Source organism: Bombina bombina, chromosome 2 (assembly GCF_027579735.1).
Source record: "Bombina bombina isolate aBomBom1 chromosome 2, aBomBom1.pri, whole genome shotgun sequence".
Lineage (NCBI taxonomy): Eukaryota > Metazoa > Chordata > Amphibia > Anura > Bombinatoridae > Bombina > Bombina bombina.
In genome coordinates this window covers 40,710,304-40,730,282 of record NC_069500.1, presented here as the reverse complement: position 1 = coordinate 40,730,282, position 19,979 = coordinate 40,710,304, and the positions used below count along the sequence as shown (strand labels likewise).

At 40.6% G+C, this 19,979-nt stretch overlaps 1 protein-coding gene across 4 annotated transcripts in view; it reads right to left on the bottom strand.

Annotated features, from left to right (window-relative positions):
• Nucleotides 1-9,004: 9,004 nt before the first annotated feature.
• NOL6 (nucleolar protein 6) overlaps nt 9,005-19,979 on the bottom strand; it is a 251,230-nt gene continuing 240,255 nt past the window's right edge. For all 4 annotated transcript variants that reach the window (XM_053701046.1, XM_053701045.1, XM_053701042.1 and 1 more), the window contains 3 exons: nt 11,378-11,578; nt 10,711-10,812; nt 9,005-9,485 (listed from right to left, as the gene is read on the bottom strand). In XM_053701046.1, coding sequence (XP_053557021.1) covers nt 9,336-9,485; nt 10,711-10,812; nt 11,378-11,578 — 453 coding nt within the window. In that variant the 3' untranslated portion in view covers nt 9,005-9,335. The remainder of the gene's footprint in view (nt 9,486-10,710; nt 10,813-11,377; nt 11,579-19,979) is intronic.

The following is a 19,979-nucleotide window of genomic DNA, read 5'->3' as shown; positions in this document are numbered from 1 at the left end:
CCTCCTATGCTCTTGCTATTGGTTGTCTATTACAGTGTATGCTACACCACCTCATTACAGGTACGGCACTGCCTATCAGCACGTGGAGATCTTTTTGCACCGTAGACATCCTAATACACTCAGAAGCCATGAGTATTATTATATTATCTTGTTTTATTTAGTTAAGGTTTTGTTTTGTTTTTCTGTGTTTGTTCCCCCCAATTAATTTAATGTTGAGGCCCGTTGTAACTCTGGTATGCCAGTTTAGATCTTCATAAATACACAGATAGTGGACTCATTGTCCTTTAAAACAACCCGCTGGAGGCTGATATTATATCTCATCAAATGCCAGGTTGCTCCTCCTATTAGTCTCACTGATTAGGTCATTGGAGAGGGAACAATGCTTCAATGGGTTGCTGTTCGGTATATTCCCACCACCACATACCTAATACAACGGGAACATGCCACACATCCTGAAATCAAACCCCCTCGCACACATAGGTTTTGAACCTTGTATTTACTAAAATAATGAGTATGCTGCTTATTAGACTCGCATGGCTGTCCAGCGTACTCCAACTATTGGCATGCATATGGTTGCTTGTTGGGGGGTAACCTGCTTGATGGTATACTGTAGCTGATGTCCGGGTAATCACCCCTAATACTGCCCCAGGTGGAGGTATTTCATATCTTCAGCAAATAGTTGATTACACTCTAACAAATGATTGCAAGCATATAAACTCCACATTGATACGCAATAAATGCATTCCCACACACTGTCTATTTACCTAGATACTGGATTATTCGGCACTTCTTCCCAAGAAGATGATGGTTCACGTACTTCTGGGCCTACCTTATTATGCTTAGTTTAGTTTTTCATAGGTTATGTTATGTATTAGTTAGTAGAGTTAATAAAAATAAAAAATTTGAAAGAGCTATAGGGCACGGAAGAGGCGAAAACTGGAATACTCACACGTCATGCTTGTTTTATGGTTAACAACATGTAAGGTTGCTTCATAATCTTATTTCTCATCTATCGTAGACAATTTGTAATATCCAATGGTTCTAATAATGGGGCCTTGGAATCATTGCCCGTCACTTCTTTACTCTGTATAAGCTGTACTTTTGGCCAGAATATTTTCCAATTGTAACATGTAAGATATTGAATTATTTGTATGTTATGAATTGATTATTATTGCCCTGAGCTCTTTCTAATAAAAAGATATTTAGAACTTACCTGATAAATTCATTTCTTTCATATTAGCAAGAGTCCATGAGCTAGTGACGTATGGGATATACATTCCTACCAGGAGGGGCAAAGTTTCCCAAACCTCAAAATGCCTATAAATACACCCCTCACCACACCCACAATTCAGTTTAACGAATAGCCAAGAAGTGGGGTGATAAAAAAGTGCGAAAGCATATAAAATAAGGAATTGGAATAATTGTGCTTTATACAAAAATCATAACCACCACAAAAAAAGGGCGGGCCTCATGGACTCTTGCTAATATGAAAGAAATGAATTTATCAGGTAAGTTCTTACATAAATTATGTTTTCTTTCATGTAATTAGCAAGAGTCCATGAGCTAGTGACGTATGGGATAATGATTACCCAAGATGTGGATCTTTCCACGCAAGAGTCACTAGAGAGGGAGGGATAAAATAAAGACAGCCAATTCCTGCTGAAAATAATCCACACCCAAAATAAAGTTTAAAGAAAAACATAAGCAGAAGATTCAAACTGAAACCGCTGCCTGAAGTACTTTTCTACCAAAAACTGCTTCAGAAGAAGAAAATACATCAAAATGGTAGAATTTAGTAAAAGTATGCAAAGAGGACCAAGTTGCTGCTTTGCAAATCTGATCAATCGAAGCTTCATTCCTAAACGCCCAGGAAGTAGAAACTGACCTAGTAGAATGAGCTGTAATCCTTTGAGGCGGAGTTTTACCCGACTCAACATAGGCAAGATGAATTAAAGATTTCAACCAAGATGCCAAAGAAATAGCAGAAGCTTTCTGGCCTTTTCTAGAACCGGAAAAGATAACAAATAAACTAGAAGTCTTTCGGAAAGACTTAGTAGCTTCAACATAATATTTCAAAGCTCTAACAACATCCAAAGAATGCAACGATTTCTCCTTAGAATTCTTTGGATTAGGACATAATGAAGGAACCACAATTTCTCTACTAATGTTGTTGGAATTCACAACTTTAGGTAAAAATTCAAAAGAAGTTCGCAACACCTCCTTATCCTGATGAAAAATCAGAAAATGAGACTCACAAGAAAGAGCAGATAATTCAGAAACTCTTCTGGCAGAAGAGATTGCCAAAAGGAACAAAACTTTCCAAGAAAGTAATTTAATGTCCAATGAATGCATAGGTTCAAACGGATGAGCTTGAAGAGCCCCCAGAACCAAATTCAAACTCCAAGGTGGAGAAATTGACTTAATTACAGGTTTTATACGAACCAAAGCTTGTACAAAACAATGAATATCAGGAAGATTAGCAATCTTTCTGTGAAAAAGAACAGAAAGAGCAGAGATTTGTCCTTTCAAAGAACTTGCGGATAAACCTTTATCTAAACCATCCTGAAGAAACTGTAAAATTCTCGGGATTCTAAAAGAATGCCAAGAAAAATGATGAGAAAGACACCAAGAAATATAAGTCCTCCAGACTCTATAATATATCTCTCTGGATACAGATTTACGAGCCTGTAACATAGTATTAATCACAGAGTCAGAGAAACCTCTTTGACCAAGAATCAAGCGTTCAATCTCCATACCTTTAAATTTAAGGATTTGAGATCCTGATGGAAAAAAGGACCTTGCGACAGAAGGTCTGGTCTTAACGGAAGAGTCGACGGATGGCAAGAGGCCATCCGGACAAGATCCGCATACCAAAACCTGTGAGGCCATGCCGGAGTTACCAGCAGAACAAACGAGCATTCCTTCAGAATCTTGGAGATTACTCTTGGAAGAAGAACTAGAGGCGGAAAGATATAAGCAGGATGATACTTCCAAGGAAGTGATAATGCATCCACTGCTTCCGCCTGAGGATCCCGGGATCTGGACAGATACCTGGGAAGTTTCTTGTTTAGATGAGACGCCATCAGATCTATTTCTGGAAGCTCCCACATTTGAACAATCTGAAGAAATACCTCTGGGTGAAGAGACCATTCGCCCGGATGCAACGTTTGGCGACTGAGATAATCCGCTTCCCAATTGTCTATACCTGGGATATGAACCGCAGAGATTAGACAGGAGCTGGATTCCGCCCAAACCAGAATTCAAGATACTTCTTTCATAGCCAGAGGACTGTGAGTCCCTCCTTGATGATTGATGTATGCCACAGTTGTGACATTGTCTGTCTGAAAGCAAATGAACGATTCTCTCTTCAGAAGAGGCCAAAACTGAAGAGCTCTGAAAATTGCACGGAGTTCCAAAATATTGATCGGTAATCTCACCTCCTGAGATTCCCAAGCTCCTTGTGCCGTCAGAGATCCCCACACAGCTCCCCAACCTGTGAGACTTGCATCTGTTGAAATTACAGTCCAGGTCGGAAGCACAAAAGAAGCCCCCTGAATTAAACGATGGTGATCTGTCCACCACGTTAGAGAGTGTCGTACAATCGGTTTTAAAGATATTAATTGAGATATCTTTGTGTAATCCTTGCACGATTGATTCAGCATACAGAGCTGAAGAGGTCGCATGTGAAAACGAGCGTCCGATGCAGCAGTCATAAGACCTAGAATTTCCATGCATAAGGCTACCGAAGGGAATGATTGTGACTGAAGGTTTCGACAAGCTGAAATCAATTTTAGACGTCTCTTGTCTGTTAAAGACAGAGTCATGGACACTGAATCTATCTGGAAACCCAGAAAGGTTACCCTTGTCTGAGGAATCAATTAACTTTTTGGTGAATTGATCCTCCAACCATGATTTTGAAGAAACAACACAAGTCGATTCGTATGAGATTCTGCTAAATGTAAAGACTGAGCAAGTACCAAGATATCGTCCAAATAAGGAAATACCACAATACCCTGTTCTCTGATTACAGACAGAAGGGCACCGAGAACCTTTGTAAAAATTCTTGGAGCTGTAGCTAGGCCAAACGGCAGAGCCACAAACTGGTAATGCTTGTCCAGAAAAGAGAATCTCAGGAACTGATAATGATCTGGATGAATCGGAATATGCAGATATGCATCCTGTAAATCTATTGTGGACATATAATGCCCTTGCTGAACAAAAAGGCAAGATAGTCCTTACAGTTACCATTTTGAACGTTGGTATCCTTACATAACGATTCAATATTTTTAGATCCAGAACTGGTCTGAAGGAATTCTCCTTCTTTGGTACAATGAAGAGATTTGAATAAAACCCCATCCCCTGTTCCAGAACTGGAACTGGCATAATTACTCCAGCCAACTCTAGATCTGAAACACAATTCAGAAATGCTTGAGCTTTCACTGGATTTACTGGGACACGGGAAAGAAAAAATCTCTTTGCAGGAGGTCTCATCTTGAAACCAATTCTGTACCCTTCTGAAACAATGTTCTGAATCCAAAGATTGTGAACAGATTTGATCCAAATTTCTTTGAAAAAACGTAACCTGCCCCCTACCAGCTGAGCTGGAATGAGGGCCACACCTTCATGTGGACTTAGAAGCAGGCTTTGCCTTTCTAGAAGGCTTGGATTTGTTCCAGACTGGAGATGGTTTCCAAACTGAAACTGCTCCTGAGGATGAAGGATCAGGCTTTTGTTCTTTGTTGAAACGAAAGGAACAAAAACGATTATTAGCCCTGTTTTTACCCTTAGATTTTTTATCCTGTGGTAAAAAAGTTCCTTTCCCACCAGTAACAGTTGAGATAATAGAATCCAACTGAGAACCAAATAATTTGTTACCCTGGAAAGAAATGGAAAGTAGAGTTGATTTAGAAGCCATATCAGCATTCCAAGTTTTAAGCCATAAAGCTCTTCTAGCTAAAATAGCTAGAGACATAAACCTGACATCAACTCTGATAATATCAAAAATGGCATCACAGATAAAATTATTAGCATGCTGAAGAAGAATAATAATATTATGAGAATCATGATCTGTTACTTGTTGCGCTAAAGTCTCCAACCAAAAAGTTGAAGCTGCAGCAACATCAGCCAATGATATAGCAGGTCTAAGAAGATTACCTGAACACAGATAAGCTTTTCTTAGAAAGGATTCAATTTTCCTATCTAAAGGATCCTTAAACGAAGTACCATCTGACGTAGGAATAGTAGTGCGTTTAGCAAGGGTAGAAATAGCCCCATCAACTTTAGGGATTTTGTCCCAAAATTCTAATCTGTCAGACGGCACAGGATATAATTGCTTAAAACGTTTAGAAGGAGTAAATGAATTACCCAATTTATCCCATTCTCTGGAAATTACTTCAGAAATAGCATTAGGAACAGGAAAAACCTCTGGAATAACCACAGAAGATTTAAATACCTTATCTAAACGTTTAGAATTAGTATCAAGAGGACCAGAATCCTCTATTTCTAAAGCAATTAGTACTTCTTTAAGTAAAGAACAAATAAATTCCATTTTAAATAAATATGAAGATTTATCAGCATCAATCTCTGAGACAGAATCCTCTGAACCAGAAGAGTCATCAGAATCAGAATGATGATGTTCATTTAAAAATTCATCTGTAGAGAGAGAAGTTTTAAAAGATTTTTTATGTTTACTAGAAGGAGAAATAACAGACATAGCCTTCTTGATGGATTCAGAAACAAAATCTCTTATGTTATCAGGAACATTCTGCACCTTAGATGTTGAAGGAACTGCAACAGGCAATGGTACATTACTAAAGGAAATATTATCTGCATTAACAAGTTTGTCATGACAATTAGTACAAACAACAGCCGGAGGAATAGCTACCAAAAGTTTACAGCAGATACACTTAGCTTTGGTAGTTCCAGCACTAGACAGCGATTTTCCTGAAGTATCTTCTGACTCAGATGCAACGTGAGACATCTTGCAATATGTAAGAGAAAAAACAACATATAAAGCAAAATTGATCAAATTCCTTAAATGACAGTTTCAGGAATGGGAAAAAATGCCAATAAACAAGCTTCTAGTAACCAGAAGCAAAGAAAAAAAGAGACTGAAATAATGTGGAGACAAAAGCGACGCCCATTTTTTTTTAGCGCCAAATAAGACGCCCACATTATTTGGCGCCTAAATGCTTTTTGGCGCCAAAAATGACGCCACATCCGGAACGCCAACATTTTTGGCGCAAAAGGACGTCAAAAAAATGACGCAACTTCCGGCGACACGTATGACGCCGGAAACAGAAAAGATTTTTTGCGCCAAAAAAGGCCGCGCCAAGAATGACGCAATAAAATGAAGCATTTTCAGCCCCCGCGAGCCTAACAGCCCACAGGGAAAAAGAGTCAAATTTTTTAAGGTAAGAAAAAAAGATTGATTCAAATGCATTATCCCAAATATGAAACTGACTGTCTGAAAATAAGGAATGTTGAACATCCTGAGTCAAGGCAAATAAATGTTTGAATACATATATTTAGAACTTTATAAATAAAGTGCCCAACCATAGCTTAGAGTGTCACAAAAAATAAGATTTACTTACCCCAGGACACTCATCTACATGTTTGTAGAAAGCCAAACCAGTACTGAAACGAAAATCAGCAGAGGCAATGGTATATAAATAAGAGTATATCGTCGATCTGAAAAGGGAGGTAAGAGATGAATCTCTACGACCGATAACAGAGAACCTATGAAATAGACCCCGTAGAAGGAGATCACTGCATTCAAATAGGCAATACTCTCCTCACATCCCTCTGACATTCACTGCACGCTGAGAGGAAAACCGGGCTCCAACTTGCTGCGGAGCGCATATCAACGTAGAATCTAGCACAAACTTACTTCACCACCTCCATAGGAGGCAAAGTTTGTAAAACTGAATTGTGGGTGTGGTGAGGGGTGTATTTATAGGCATTTTGAGGTTTGGGAAACTTTGCCCCTCCTGGTAGGAATGTATATCCCATACGTCACTAGCTCATGGACTCTTGCTAATTACATGAAAGAAATATATATTAGTATTGAGCAGAAAAAATACTGGGAATAACAAAATAAAATAATCAAAAAACGTTACTGTCTGTTTAAATTTAAAGGTTTTTTTCTCTCTCTTGACAAACTCCTAATTTTGCTGTAGTTACAAAACGGTTAGAAAATGTAATGTATGATTAAACCTCTGCACCACAGCAACCTGCTGAGGTGCTCCTACCTTAACCAATGCTACCGGATCCCTTGTAGAAACGATCCGTTACTGCAACCTGCCAGAAAAAACAAACTAGGACCGCATCTGTGCTAAAAGCGCATGAAAAGTGTTCTACATGCTGCTCTAGCCCAGATAAACCCCAGTACAGCACATCTGAAGACCTGCAACTGCTTGTAAATAGTGCTACAACTTGCAGAGGCTTCAAAAAACAGGAAGTCCCGCCCTTCGTGGGCGTGCTGCAAGTCTCTACTTCCCTCTCAGGGAAAAAACTAAAGTGAAACCACCAGAACCCTCCATTTTAGTGAAAATAAACTTAGCAACATAACTCCAGACCAAGTAAGACTTCTTTTCTGAAAGTCTGAAACTGTCCCCACATAAGTAAGGTTTACCATTAACCCCTTATGTACTGTAGTGCTAAAGAAACACTGAGACTCCTTAGATCCCAGAAAAAGGCAGCACTTACCTCAAACACTGCCTGGCAGTAGGGCAGTTCCCAAGCTTGAGAGGTCCTCTCCCTCACATTGGCCAGAGAGATAAGCAATGCTGAGTCAGTAATCTCAGGCTGAAGGATATGGGGCAGCTGAAAATGGGAGGCACAGTGAGAATTATGTCCCACCGGTTCCCATAGCTCTAAAGCCACCAGAGCTCTACTGTAGAGACTGATATGGACTAGGCTACACTCCATAACAAAGTAGCACTCAATGGCACTACTCATAAAAAAAACAACTCTTGATTGAAGAATCTAAACTAACACCTCACTTTACCTGCTTCCTATCACTAACGTAGGCAAAGAGAATGACTGGAGTGGGAGGGAAGGGAGGAGCTATTTAACAGCTCTGCTGTGGTGCTCCTTGCCTCTTCCTGCTGACCAGGAAGTGAATATCCCATAAGTAATGAAGATGATCCGTGGACTCCTCATGTCTTTAAGAAGAAACTGTTCATAAAACTTTCTTTTTCCCCTAATTAGGTTATAATTCACAACTAAAATGCATAAACCTTAAAAAAATCTTACACAAAGTACAAAAAGTAATTGCTATAATGTGGCAGAGTATTTTAATATTCCACTATTGCTTGTATATAACTATGTAATTATTTTGCCCTACTGGGAGCTAGCTGAGCACATTGGGTGAGCCAATGACAAGACATGTATAGCCACCAATCACCAGCTAGCTCCCAGTAGTGCATTGCTATATGAGCCTACTTAAAGGGACAGTCTACTCAAAGTTAAACTTTCATGATTAAGATAGGGCATGCAATTTTAAACAACTTTCCATTTTACTTTCATCATCAAATTTGCTTTGTTCTCTTGGTATTCGTTGTTGAAAACTAAACTTATGTAGGCTCATATGCTAACTTCTAAGCCCTTGAAGGCCACCTCTTATCTCAGTGCTTTTTGACAGTTTTTCACAATAGACAGCACTAGTTCATGTGTGCCATATAGATAACAGTGTGCTCACCCCCATGGAGTTATTTATGACTGAGCACTGATTGGCTAAAATGCAAGTCTGTCAAAAGAACTGAAATAAGGGGGCAGTCAGACGACAAGGTAATCACAGAGGTAAAAGTGTATTAATATAACAGGGTTGGTTATGCAAAATTGGGGAATGGGGAATAAAGAGATTATGTAAATTCTGGAGTAGACTGTCCCTTTAATTATGATTTTTTTTAACAAAGGATAGCAAGTATCTTAAAAATTGTGTGCTCTGAATCATAAAAGACACAAACTGGTTTTATATCAGACACAACAACAAATACAAAAGTAAAGACAAATGGCTAGAGAGACTTTATTGTAAAGCTGAAGTGTTAAATATGGATTTTTTTTTTTAACCAAATCCCATCTGTAAAAAACAAAATATTACAATAATTACAAAGCCTCTTGTAAGAAACGCATTGATGACAACTGATTATACATTTACAGTTATGGAAACCTGAAGTGTAGGAGGTTTGTTACAGACGGCATCGTCACAAAACAGGAGGATTTATTAATAAAATACATTTACAATGTGATCACCAGAAACTGTCCAATTTAGTGAAAAATCTCCTGTAAATAAACAGGTTCTGGGCTCTGTAGAATCATTGTTCTTGCTGCTCTCAGATGTTCCACCGCTCACTTCGTGCCTCTACTGATATGACCAGTCCTTCCCCTAAAATCTCAAAGTCTTCCAATATGGCTTCCACATTGGGAACCATCCCGGAGGTCTTAGTCTTGCCGTCCATCATTCTTCCTTTCACATTGGTTGTCTGCAAGACAAATATGTGAGGAACAGGAGCATTTAGTCATTTACAACACAGTCAATGAACTAATAATTTGTCGTAAAGAAAGTTATTGTATCGTATTGCAGTATTGTTTGCCTATGCCTATTTATTTAACCTTTGCAAAGTGAGCAGCAGATTGAAAATACAGGGGTCACTAGCAGCTATGTTGTCCTGACACTACAGCCATGTTCAACTCTTGACCATTAGTAAATTGCAGTTCCATACCAGAACTTAACTATATGTTAACCATGGGGGTAAAAGCACAGTTATATGCCATAGTGCAATAAAAATAATTAGAACACTGTTATATGGACACTTTGTCCCATAGTAACATAGTAGAGAAGGTTGAAAGAAAAAAAACAGAAGTCCATCGAGTTCAACCTATACAAAAATCTAATATACTTGCCAAAAAGCTCCAGTTGAGCTTAAATTAATCCTATTAAAAAAAGGTAACCCATTTAATACATGAAATTATATCCCTGATTTTTGTTTCTAGCCAGAAATGTATCCAAACCATTTTTAAATGTATCTAAGGTATTGGCATTTACTAGCTCCTTAGGTAATGAGTTCCACAATTTTGCTTTTACAGTGAAAAAACATTTATGTTGCAGGATATTAAATCTCCTCTCCTCCAGCCTTAAATTGTGTCCTCTTGTCACAAACAATTTTCTTGGAACAGAGCTTCTGCCATCTCTTTCTGTGGGCCTTGAATATATTTATATAAAATAATCCTGTCACCTCTCAAGCGCCTTTTTTCTAGAGAAAACAGACTCAGTTTGGTTAGCCTCTCCTCATAGCTTAAATTCTCCATTCCCCTTATTAGCTTTGTGGCCCTTCACTGAACGTTTTCTAAGTCTGCAATGTCTTTTTTGAGATTGGTCCCCAGAACTGCACTCCATACTCAAGGTGAGGTCTTGCCAGGGATTTATATAGTGACAGAATTATGCTTTCCTCCCTTGAATCAATGCACATGGGGGTTTAATTTGTTGCAAACCAAAAACAATAACTAAGGAATCATTTGTTCCAATCAGACAAACAAGTATTTAAAATGTAGTTAATTTGTAGTTTACACTGCCACGGAGGAGCCCACAGAGGCTGGCAACACTTAGCGCAATGCTATTACATGACACAGTTATACTCTGCATTAATTTCCCATCCACATGAGATCAGCAATACAATTAACATTACATTGCAAGAGACAAAACATTACCTTGAAAGACTGTGGCTCAAAACTTGTTGGTCTCCAAAGAACTCCAATCACTTCGCCTCCATGTAAGTCGTACAAAAACAAGGCAAATTCTCCATACGACTCCTGTAAGGAATAGTAAAAGAATACAACATTATCACACAGTGCACAGCACCTATCAATGCATCAGGTTGGCGATCATATAGAGCGTTATGCAGCATCAACAAGAGGTGTGGCATGAGTACAAGAAAGCGCAAGAGTGCAGGTAAGTATACACATCCCTTATATAATACTAGTCCTAAAGCCAAAATCCCCATCCACTTGGATCCCCTCTCCCTCCCTCCTTCCCCTTCCCTGCCACTTTCAACTTTTATTTTTCCTATAGTAAAGTGGGCCCGCCTGCCCGCTACCACCCCACCGCCAGCTCCCTGACCCCCCTCTGCTGTCTCATCATCACTGACTGATCCTTTTTTATGGTCAGGTATGTTTGTCTCGCACTGCAGTCACTACTGCGCATGACTGCATCGGACAAACATACCTTGCCTTTTATAATATAATCTGTAGCTGACAGCTTTACTGCCCTATGTGTCAATTCAGCATTGCTAACTTTCACAAACTGCACTTCTCTGCATGTGCTGTAAAATGCATAAGGTCAGATGGTAATAAGCTGGCTGAGTTTTCAGATCCTTACTCTGAGTTCCTTAAGGTATAACTGCACAGGGTCATAATCCACTACAGGAAACAGCAAAGCCTTCACATCGGCGTCGTTCTTTAGCAAGCCTCGGAAGTAAGACTTAGCTGTCTGATCCACAGCCTCTCTGTGCCGTGGAATTTGCTTGGGATCGAGGTGGAGCAAAACGTCATACAAGTCCAGCGGAGGCCGGAAAATCATCTACAAGGGAGATGAAAAAATGTTACAAAAACAGAATTTATGTTTACCTGATAAATTTCTTTCTCCAACGGTGTGTCCGGTCCACGGCGTCATCCTTACTTGTGGGATATTCTCTTCCCCAACAGGAAATGGCAAAGAGCCCAGCAAAGCTGGTCACATGATCCCTCCTAGGCTCCGCCTACCCCAGTCATTCGACCGACGTTAAGGAGGAATATTAGCATAGGAGAAACCATATGGTACCGTGGTGACTGTAGTTAAAGAAAATAAATTATCAGACCTGATTAAAAAAACCAGGGCGGGCCGTGGGCCGGACACACCGGTGGAGAAAGAAATTTATCAGGTAAACATAAATTCTGTTTTCTCCAACATAGGTGTGTCCGGTCCACGGCGTCATCCTTACTTGTGGGAACCAATACCAAAGCTTTAGGACACGGATGAAGGGAGGGAGCAAATCAGGTCACCTAAATGGAAGGCACCACGGCTTGCAAAACCTTTCTCCCAAAAATAGCCTCAGAAGAAGCAAAAGTATCAAACTTGTAAAATTTGGTAAAAGTGTGCAGTGAAGACCAAGTCGCTGCCCTACATATCTGATCAACAGAAGCCTCGTTCTTGAAGGCCCATGTGGAAGCCACAGCCCTAGTGGAATGAGCTGTGATTCTTTCGGGAGGCTGCCGTCCGGCAGTCTCGTAAGCCAATCTGATGATGCTTTTAATCCAAAAAGAGAGAGAGGTAGAAGTTGCTTTTTGACCTCTCCTTTTACCGGAATAAACAACAAACAAGGAAGATGTTTGTCTAAAATCCTTTGTAGCATCTAAATAGAATTTTAGAGCGCGAACAACATCCAAATTGTGCAACAAACGTTCCTTCTTTGAAACTGGTTTCGGACACAGAGAAGGTACGATAATCTCCTGGTTAATGTTTTTGTTAGAAACAACTTTTGGAAGAAAACCAGGTTTAGTACGTAAAACCACCTTATCTGCATGGAACACCAGATAAGGAGGGGAACACTGCAGAGCAGATAATTCTGAAACTCTTCTAGCAGAAGAAATTGCAACTAAAAACAAAACTTTCCAAGATAATAACTTAATATCAACGGAATGTAAGGGTTCAAACGGAACCCCCTGAAGAACTGAAAGAACTAAATTGAGACTCCAAGGAGGAGTCAAAGGTTTGTAAACAGGCTTAATTCTAACCAAAGCCTGAACAAAGGCTTGAACATCTGGCACAGCTGCCAGCTTTTTGTGAAGTAACACCGACAAGGCAGAAATCTGTCCCTTCAGGGAACTTGCCGATAATCCTTTTTCCAATCCTTCTTGAAGGAAGGATAGAATCCTAGGAATCTTAACCTTGTCCCAAGGGAATCCTTTAGATTCACACCAACAGATATATTTTTTCCAAATTTTGTGGTAAATCTTTCTAGTTACAGGCTTTCTGGCCTGAACAAGAGTATCGATAACAGAATCTGAGAAACCTCGCTTCGATAAAATCAAGCGTTCAATCTCCAGGCAGTCAGCTGGAGTGAAACCAGATTCGGATGTTCGAACGGACCCTGAACAAGAAGGTCTCGTCTCAAAGGTAGCTTCCAAGGTGGAGCCGATGACATATTCACCAGATCTGCATACCAAGTCCTGCGTGGCCACGCAGGAGCTATCAAGATCACCGACGCCCTCTCCTGATTGATCCTGGCTACCAGCCTGGGAATGAGAGGAAACGGCGGAAACACATAAGCTAGTTTGAAGGTCCAAGGTGCTACTAGTGCATCCACTAGAGCCGCCTTGGGATCCCTGGATCTGGACCCGTAACAGGGAACTTTGAAGTTCTGACGAGAGGCCATTAGATCCATGTCTGGAATGCCCCACAGCTGAGTGACTAGGGCAAAGATTTCCGGATGGAGCTCCCACTCCCCCGGATGCAATGTCTGACGACTCAGAAAATCCGCTTCCCAATTTTCCACTCCCGGGATGTGGATAGCAGACAGGTGGCAGGAGTGAGACTCCGCCCATAGAATAATCTTGGTCACTTCCTCCATCGCTAGGGAACTCCTTGTTCCCCCCTGATGGTTGATGTACGCAACAGTCGTCATGTTGTCTGATTGAAACCGTATGAACTTGGTCCTTGCTAGCTGAGGCCAAGCCTTGAGAGCATTGAATATCGCTCTCAGTTCCAGAATATTTATCGGTAGAAGAGATTCTTCCCGAGACCAAAGACCCTGAGCTTTCAGGGATCCCCAGACCGCGCCCCAGCCCGTCAGACTGGCGTCGGTCGTGACAATGACCCACTCTGGTCTGCGGAATGTCATCCCTTGTGACAGGTTGTCCAGGGACAGCCACCAACGGAGTGAGTCTCTGGTCCTCTGATTTACTTGTATCTTTGGAGACAAGTCTGTATAGTCCCCATTCCACTGACTGAGCATGCACAGTTGTAATGGTCTTAGATGGATGCGCGCAAAAGGAACTATGTCCATTGCCGCTACCATCAACCCGATCACTTCCATGCACTGAGCTACGGAAGGAAGAGGAACGGAATGAAGAATCCGACAAGAGTCCAGAAGCTTTGTTATTCTGGCCTCTGTTAGAAAAATCCTCATTTCTGAGGAATCTATAATTGTTCCCAAGAAGGGAACCCTTGTTGACGGGGATAGAGAACTCTTTTCCACGTTCACTTTCCAGCCGTGAGATCTGAGAAAGGCCAGGACGATGTCCGTGTGAGCCTTTGCTCGAGGGAGGGACGACGCTTGAATCAGAATGTCGTCCAGGTAGGGTACTACTGCAATGCCCCTTGGTCTTAGCACCGCTAGAAGGGACCCTAGTACCTTTGTGAAAATCCTTGGAGCAGTGGCTAATCCGAAAGGAAGCGCCACGAACTGGTAATGTTTGTCCAGGAATGCAAACCTTAGGAACCGATGATGTTCCTTGTGGATAGGAATATGTAGATACGCATCCTTTAAATCCACCGTGGTCATGAATTGACCTTCCTGGATGGAAGGAAGGATAGTTCGAATGGTTTCCATCTTGAACGATGGGACCTTGAGAAATTTGTTTAAGATCTTGAGATCTAGGATTGGTCTGAACGTTCCCTCTTTTTTGGGAACTATGAACAGATTGGAGTAGAACCCCATCCCTTGTTCTCTCAATGGAACAGGATGAATCACTCCCATTTTTAACAGGTCTTCTACACAATGTAAGAACGCCTGTCTTTTTATGTGGTCTGAAGACAACTGAGACCTGTGGAACCTCCCCCTTGGGGGAAGTCCCTTGAATTCCAGAAGATAACCCTGGGAGACTATTTCTAGCGCCCAAGGATCCAGAACATCTCTTGCCCAAGCCTGAGCGAAGAGAGAGAGTCTGCCCCCCACCAGATCCGGTCCCGGATCGGGGGCCAATATTTCATGCTGTCTTGGTAGCAGTGGCAGGTTTCTTGGCCTGCTTTCCCTTGTTCCAGCCTTGCATTGGTCTCCAAGCTGGCTTGGCCTGAGAAGTATTACCCTCTTGCTTAGAGGACGTAGCACCTTGGGCTGGTCCGTTTTTACGAAAGGGACGAAAATTAGGTCTATTTTTTGCCTTGAAAGGCCGATCCTGAGGAAGGGCATGGCCCTTACCCCCAGTGATATCAGAGATAATCTCTTTCAAGTCAGGACCAAACAGCGTTTTCCCCTTGAAAGGAATGTTTAGTAGCTTGTTCTTGGAAGACGCATCAGCCGACCAAGATTTCAACCAAAGCGCTCTGCGCGCCACAATAGCAAACCCAGAATTCTTAGCCGCTAACTTAGCCAATTGCAAAGAGGCGTCTAGAGTGAAAGAATTAGCCAATTTGAGAGCATTGACTCTGTCCATAATCTCCTCATAAGGAGGAGAGTCACTATCGAGCACCTTAATCAGTTCATCAAACCAGAAATATGCGGCTGTAGTGACAGGGACAATGCATGAAATGGGTTGTAGAAGGTAACCCTGCTGAACAAACATCTTTTTAAGCAAACCTTCTAATTTTTTATCCATAGGATCTTTGAAAGCACAACTATCCTCTATGGGAATAGTGGTGCGTTTGTTTAAAGTAGAAACCGCTCCCTCGACCTTGGGGACTGACTGCCATAAGTCCTTTCTGGGGTCGACCATAGGAAACAATTTTTTAAATATGGGGGGAGGGACGAAAGGAATACCGGGCCTTTCCCATTCTTTATTAACAATGTCCGCCACCCGCTTGGGTATAGGAAAAGCTTCTGGGAGCCCCGGCACCTCTAGGAACTTGTCCATTTTACATAGTTTCTCTGGGATGACCAAATTTTCACAATCATCCAGAGTGGATAATACCTCCTTAAGCAAAATGCGGAGATGTTCCAATTTAAATTTAAATGTAATCACATCAGATTCAGCCTGCTGAGAAATGTTCCCTAAATCAGTAATTTCTCCCTCAGACAAAACCTCCCTGGCCCCCTCAGATTGGGTTAGGGGCCCTTCAGAGATATTAATATCAGCGTCGTCATGCTCTTCAGTAACTAAAACAGAGCATCCACGCTTACGCTGACAAGGGTTCATTTTGGCTAAAATGTTTTTGACAGAATTATCCATTACAGCCGTTAATTGTTGCATAGTAAGGAGTATTGGCGCGCTAGATGTACTAGGGGCCTCCTGAGTGGGCAAGACTCGTGTAGACGAAGGAGGGAATGATGCAGTACCATGCTTACTCCCCTCACTTGAGGAATCATCTTGGGCATCATTGTCATTATCACATAAATCACATTTATTTAAATGAATAGGAATTCTGGCTTCCCCACATTCAGAACACAGCCTATCTGGTAGTTCAGACATGTTAAACAGGCATAAACTTGATAAGAAAGTACAAAAAACGTTTTGAAATAAAACCGTTACTGTCACTTTAAATTTTAAACTGAACACACTTTATTACTGCAATTGCGAAAAAACATGAAGGAATTGTTCAAAATTCACCAAACTTTCACCACAGTGTCTTAAAGCCTTGAAAATATTGCACACCAATTTTGGAAGCTTTAACTCTTAAAATAACGGAACCGGAGCCGTTTTAAGCTTTAACCCCTTTACAGTCCCTGGTATCTGCTTTGCTGAGACCCAACCAAACCCAAAGGGGAATACGATACCAAATGACGCCTTCAGAAGTCTTTTATAAGTATCAGAGCTCCTCTCACATGCGACTGCATGCCATGCCTCTCAAAAACAAGTGCGCAACACCGGCGCGAAAATGAGACTCTGCCTATGCTTTGGGAAAGCCCCTAAAGAATAAGGTGTCTAAAACAGTGCCTGCCGATATTATTATATCAAAATACCCAGAATAAATGATTCCTCAAGGCTAAATAAGTGTTAATATCAATCGATTTAGCCCAAAAAAGGTCTACAGTCTAAATAAGCCCTTGTGAAGCCCTTATTTACAATCGTAATAAAACATGGCTTACCGGATCCCATAGGGAAAATGACAGCTTCCAGCATTACATCGTCTTGTTAGAATGTGTCATACCTCAAGCAGCAAAGGACTGCAAACTGTTCCCCCAACTGAAGTTAATTGCTCTCAACAGTCCTGTGTGGAACAGCCATGGATTTTAGTTACGGTTGCTAAAATCATTTTCCTCATACAAACAGAATTCTTCATCTCTTTTCTGTTTCTGAGTAAATAGTACGTACCAGCACTATTTGAAAATAACAAACTCTTGATTGAATAATGAAAAACTACAGTTAAACACTAAAAAACTCTAAGCCATCTCCGTGGAGATGTTGCCTGTACAACGGCAAAGAGAATGACTGGGGTAGGCGGAGCCTAGGAGGGATCATGTGACCAGCTTTGCTGGGCTCTTTGCCATTTCCTGTTGGGGAAGAGAATATCCCACAAGTAAGGATGACGCCGTGGACCGGACACACCTATGTTGGAGAAACATTACGTTAAAGCACCATTAAAAACCGTAACAAGTACATCATAAAATGACAATGCAATAACACACTTTTCTGAAAATTTTTCCCCGATTTGCCAGCCCCGAGATTATGTGACAGCCATCAGCCAATCATAGACTAGTATACATATACACTCAAAACTTGTGCACATTCTCAGTAGGTACTGGTGCCTCAGAAAGGGAGTATAAAAAGTTATTCAGCTCTATCTGAATAATGAAACTAATTCTGACTCTAGAGTCCCTTTTAATTTGATAACTATGAAATTAGATTTATAATTAAAATGTATTCATTTATAATTATGTCAACAAATGCAGACTACTTATAATATAAGTTTTAACTCTCAATAACTTAGAAAAAAGTTTTGTAACTATTACCTTGTCATTTGCCTATACCAACTGTATTATGCACTATAGTGATCTGTTACTATACAACATGACACCTTTAATTATTGTTGTGATGATAGTACCATATGTGATTCTATCTAAAAGGTTAGTTATATTAGTAAAGTCTTGAGGTTTCTACTAGGCTAAGATATTACATATAAAAAGGGAAATATTGCTGCAATAACTCAAACACACTATAATTTGAGTACAAGGTTAAATGGACATTAACCCCTGTACGTCGCTGGTCTTTGAATGGGGATTGTTATTTTGATTGCGTGGTCTCGCCGATGACTGCTGTCACAAGGAAGGTCATAGCACCGTGGTCCTGCCGCTTGCTGCGAGACCCACGCTACTGTGACCTGAAAAACCCATTACGACCAACAACGTACAGGGTACACTGTGGTTGTTTAGGGGTTAAATTTAAAAACAAATTTACGATAAATTAATGAAAATGAAAATTGCAACATTTATAGCTTCAGATGTAACGAAACTGAAAACATTCCAGACTGATTAGTCCAGGATGAAAATACTTTTAAAATAAAATTTAAAATAGAAGTTACCCTAATGCTGAATTCAGAGTGATGCAGCAAATCTGTACACAGTTGACTAGAAAATATCACCTTTGTGTGAGAAAGAGAAGATATTTTACCTCAAAATTTAAAGGGATATGGAACCCAAAAATTCTATTATGTGATTCAAACAGAACAGACCATTAAAAAAAAAAGTTCTAATTTACTTCTAACATCAAATGTGCTTGCTTTGTTCTCATGATATTCTGTGTTGAAGAGATATCTAGGTATCACCTGGGGCACTACAGGAAATAGTGCGGCCCTCTAGTGCTTTGCAAATGGATAACATTCTTGCAAAACTGCTGCCATATAGTGCTCCAGAAATGGGCCAGCTCCAAAAAAAATTACCAAGAGAACTAAGTAACATTCAAAAGAGAAGTAAATTAGAAAGTTGTTTAAAATGTTGGGTTTTTTATCCCTTTAAGCATCCAATCAGGATGCTTGTCCCAGAACATGCAAAGGAGTGTGCAGCTGTGGCATGTGCAGCACAGTCACCGCTCAGGATGTTTATAATGAAATCTCACGGGATTACAGTGAATTCTCACGAGATTACAGTAAAGCAAAGTAAAAACTAAACACTGCTGATGCTATTTTTCATGATGCAGATACTAGTAAAGAGAGTAGCTGAAGGATAACTGCTCACACAGCATTTACTTTGGTGAACTGAAGGTGTTCATGTGATATTTTCTAGTCAAGTTTCACAGATCTGCTGCATCACAAGTTACTCAGAATTTGAGTAACATGTCCCTTTAAGAATCAGAAAATCATCTGACCCAGTTTCATTACACAGTGATTGTTTAGAGCAGATAAAATACAGCAAGAGAAAACAAAAGTAACGGATTCAAGCCTTTTTGCACCATACTTAGGTTACAAAATTAGGTTTTTGGACTTTCTAGGCAGTGTGGGACAATACATAATTATAATTAAACGCTCATGGCAAGCGAAAACCCATAAAGTACTGCTGTGCCCATACACATCACTTTTAATTAAGCAATAAGCAGAACGTAGAGCACACAGTCACCGATAGAGATCAGCAGCGTGATTTATTCCACAAAAACAATTGTGCAGACTGTTCTGTACCTCATGACACCGCTCAGGTAAAGGCAAATACATTATTGTTGTGTAACTGGTGCGGCTCATGCACGGACCTGCCAGCACACTGCTAATCTGACTAATAATGCAGCCACTCTTCCCCTGAAAACCTGCACTAGAAGGAGTTGTGTCAATTAGCAATGCAGGTGTCAGACCTTCAGATAATAAACTAAAGACGCATAGCGTGGCACAAACGCCGCACTGGCTCCTACGTTGGTGTCCTGTAAAAATGATCTAGAATCTATAACAATCAGTAGTAAACCAGAGATGGTGACATTAAATCAATCCAGACATCTAACCGGGATAGGTATATTTTATTTAAAGGAACATGTAACGAAAATACTGACTCACTTGAGATCTGAACAAAGCTGACTAGAAAATATCACCTGAACATCTCTATGTAAGAAAAGAAAGATATTTTACCTATATATGGATGAAGCCCTGG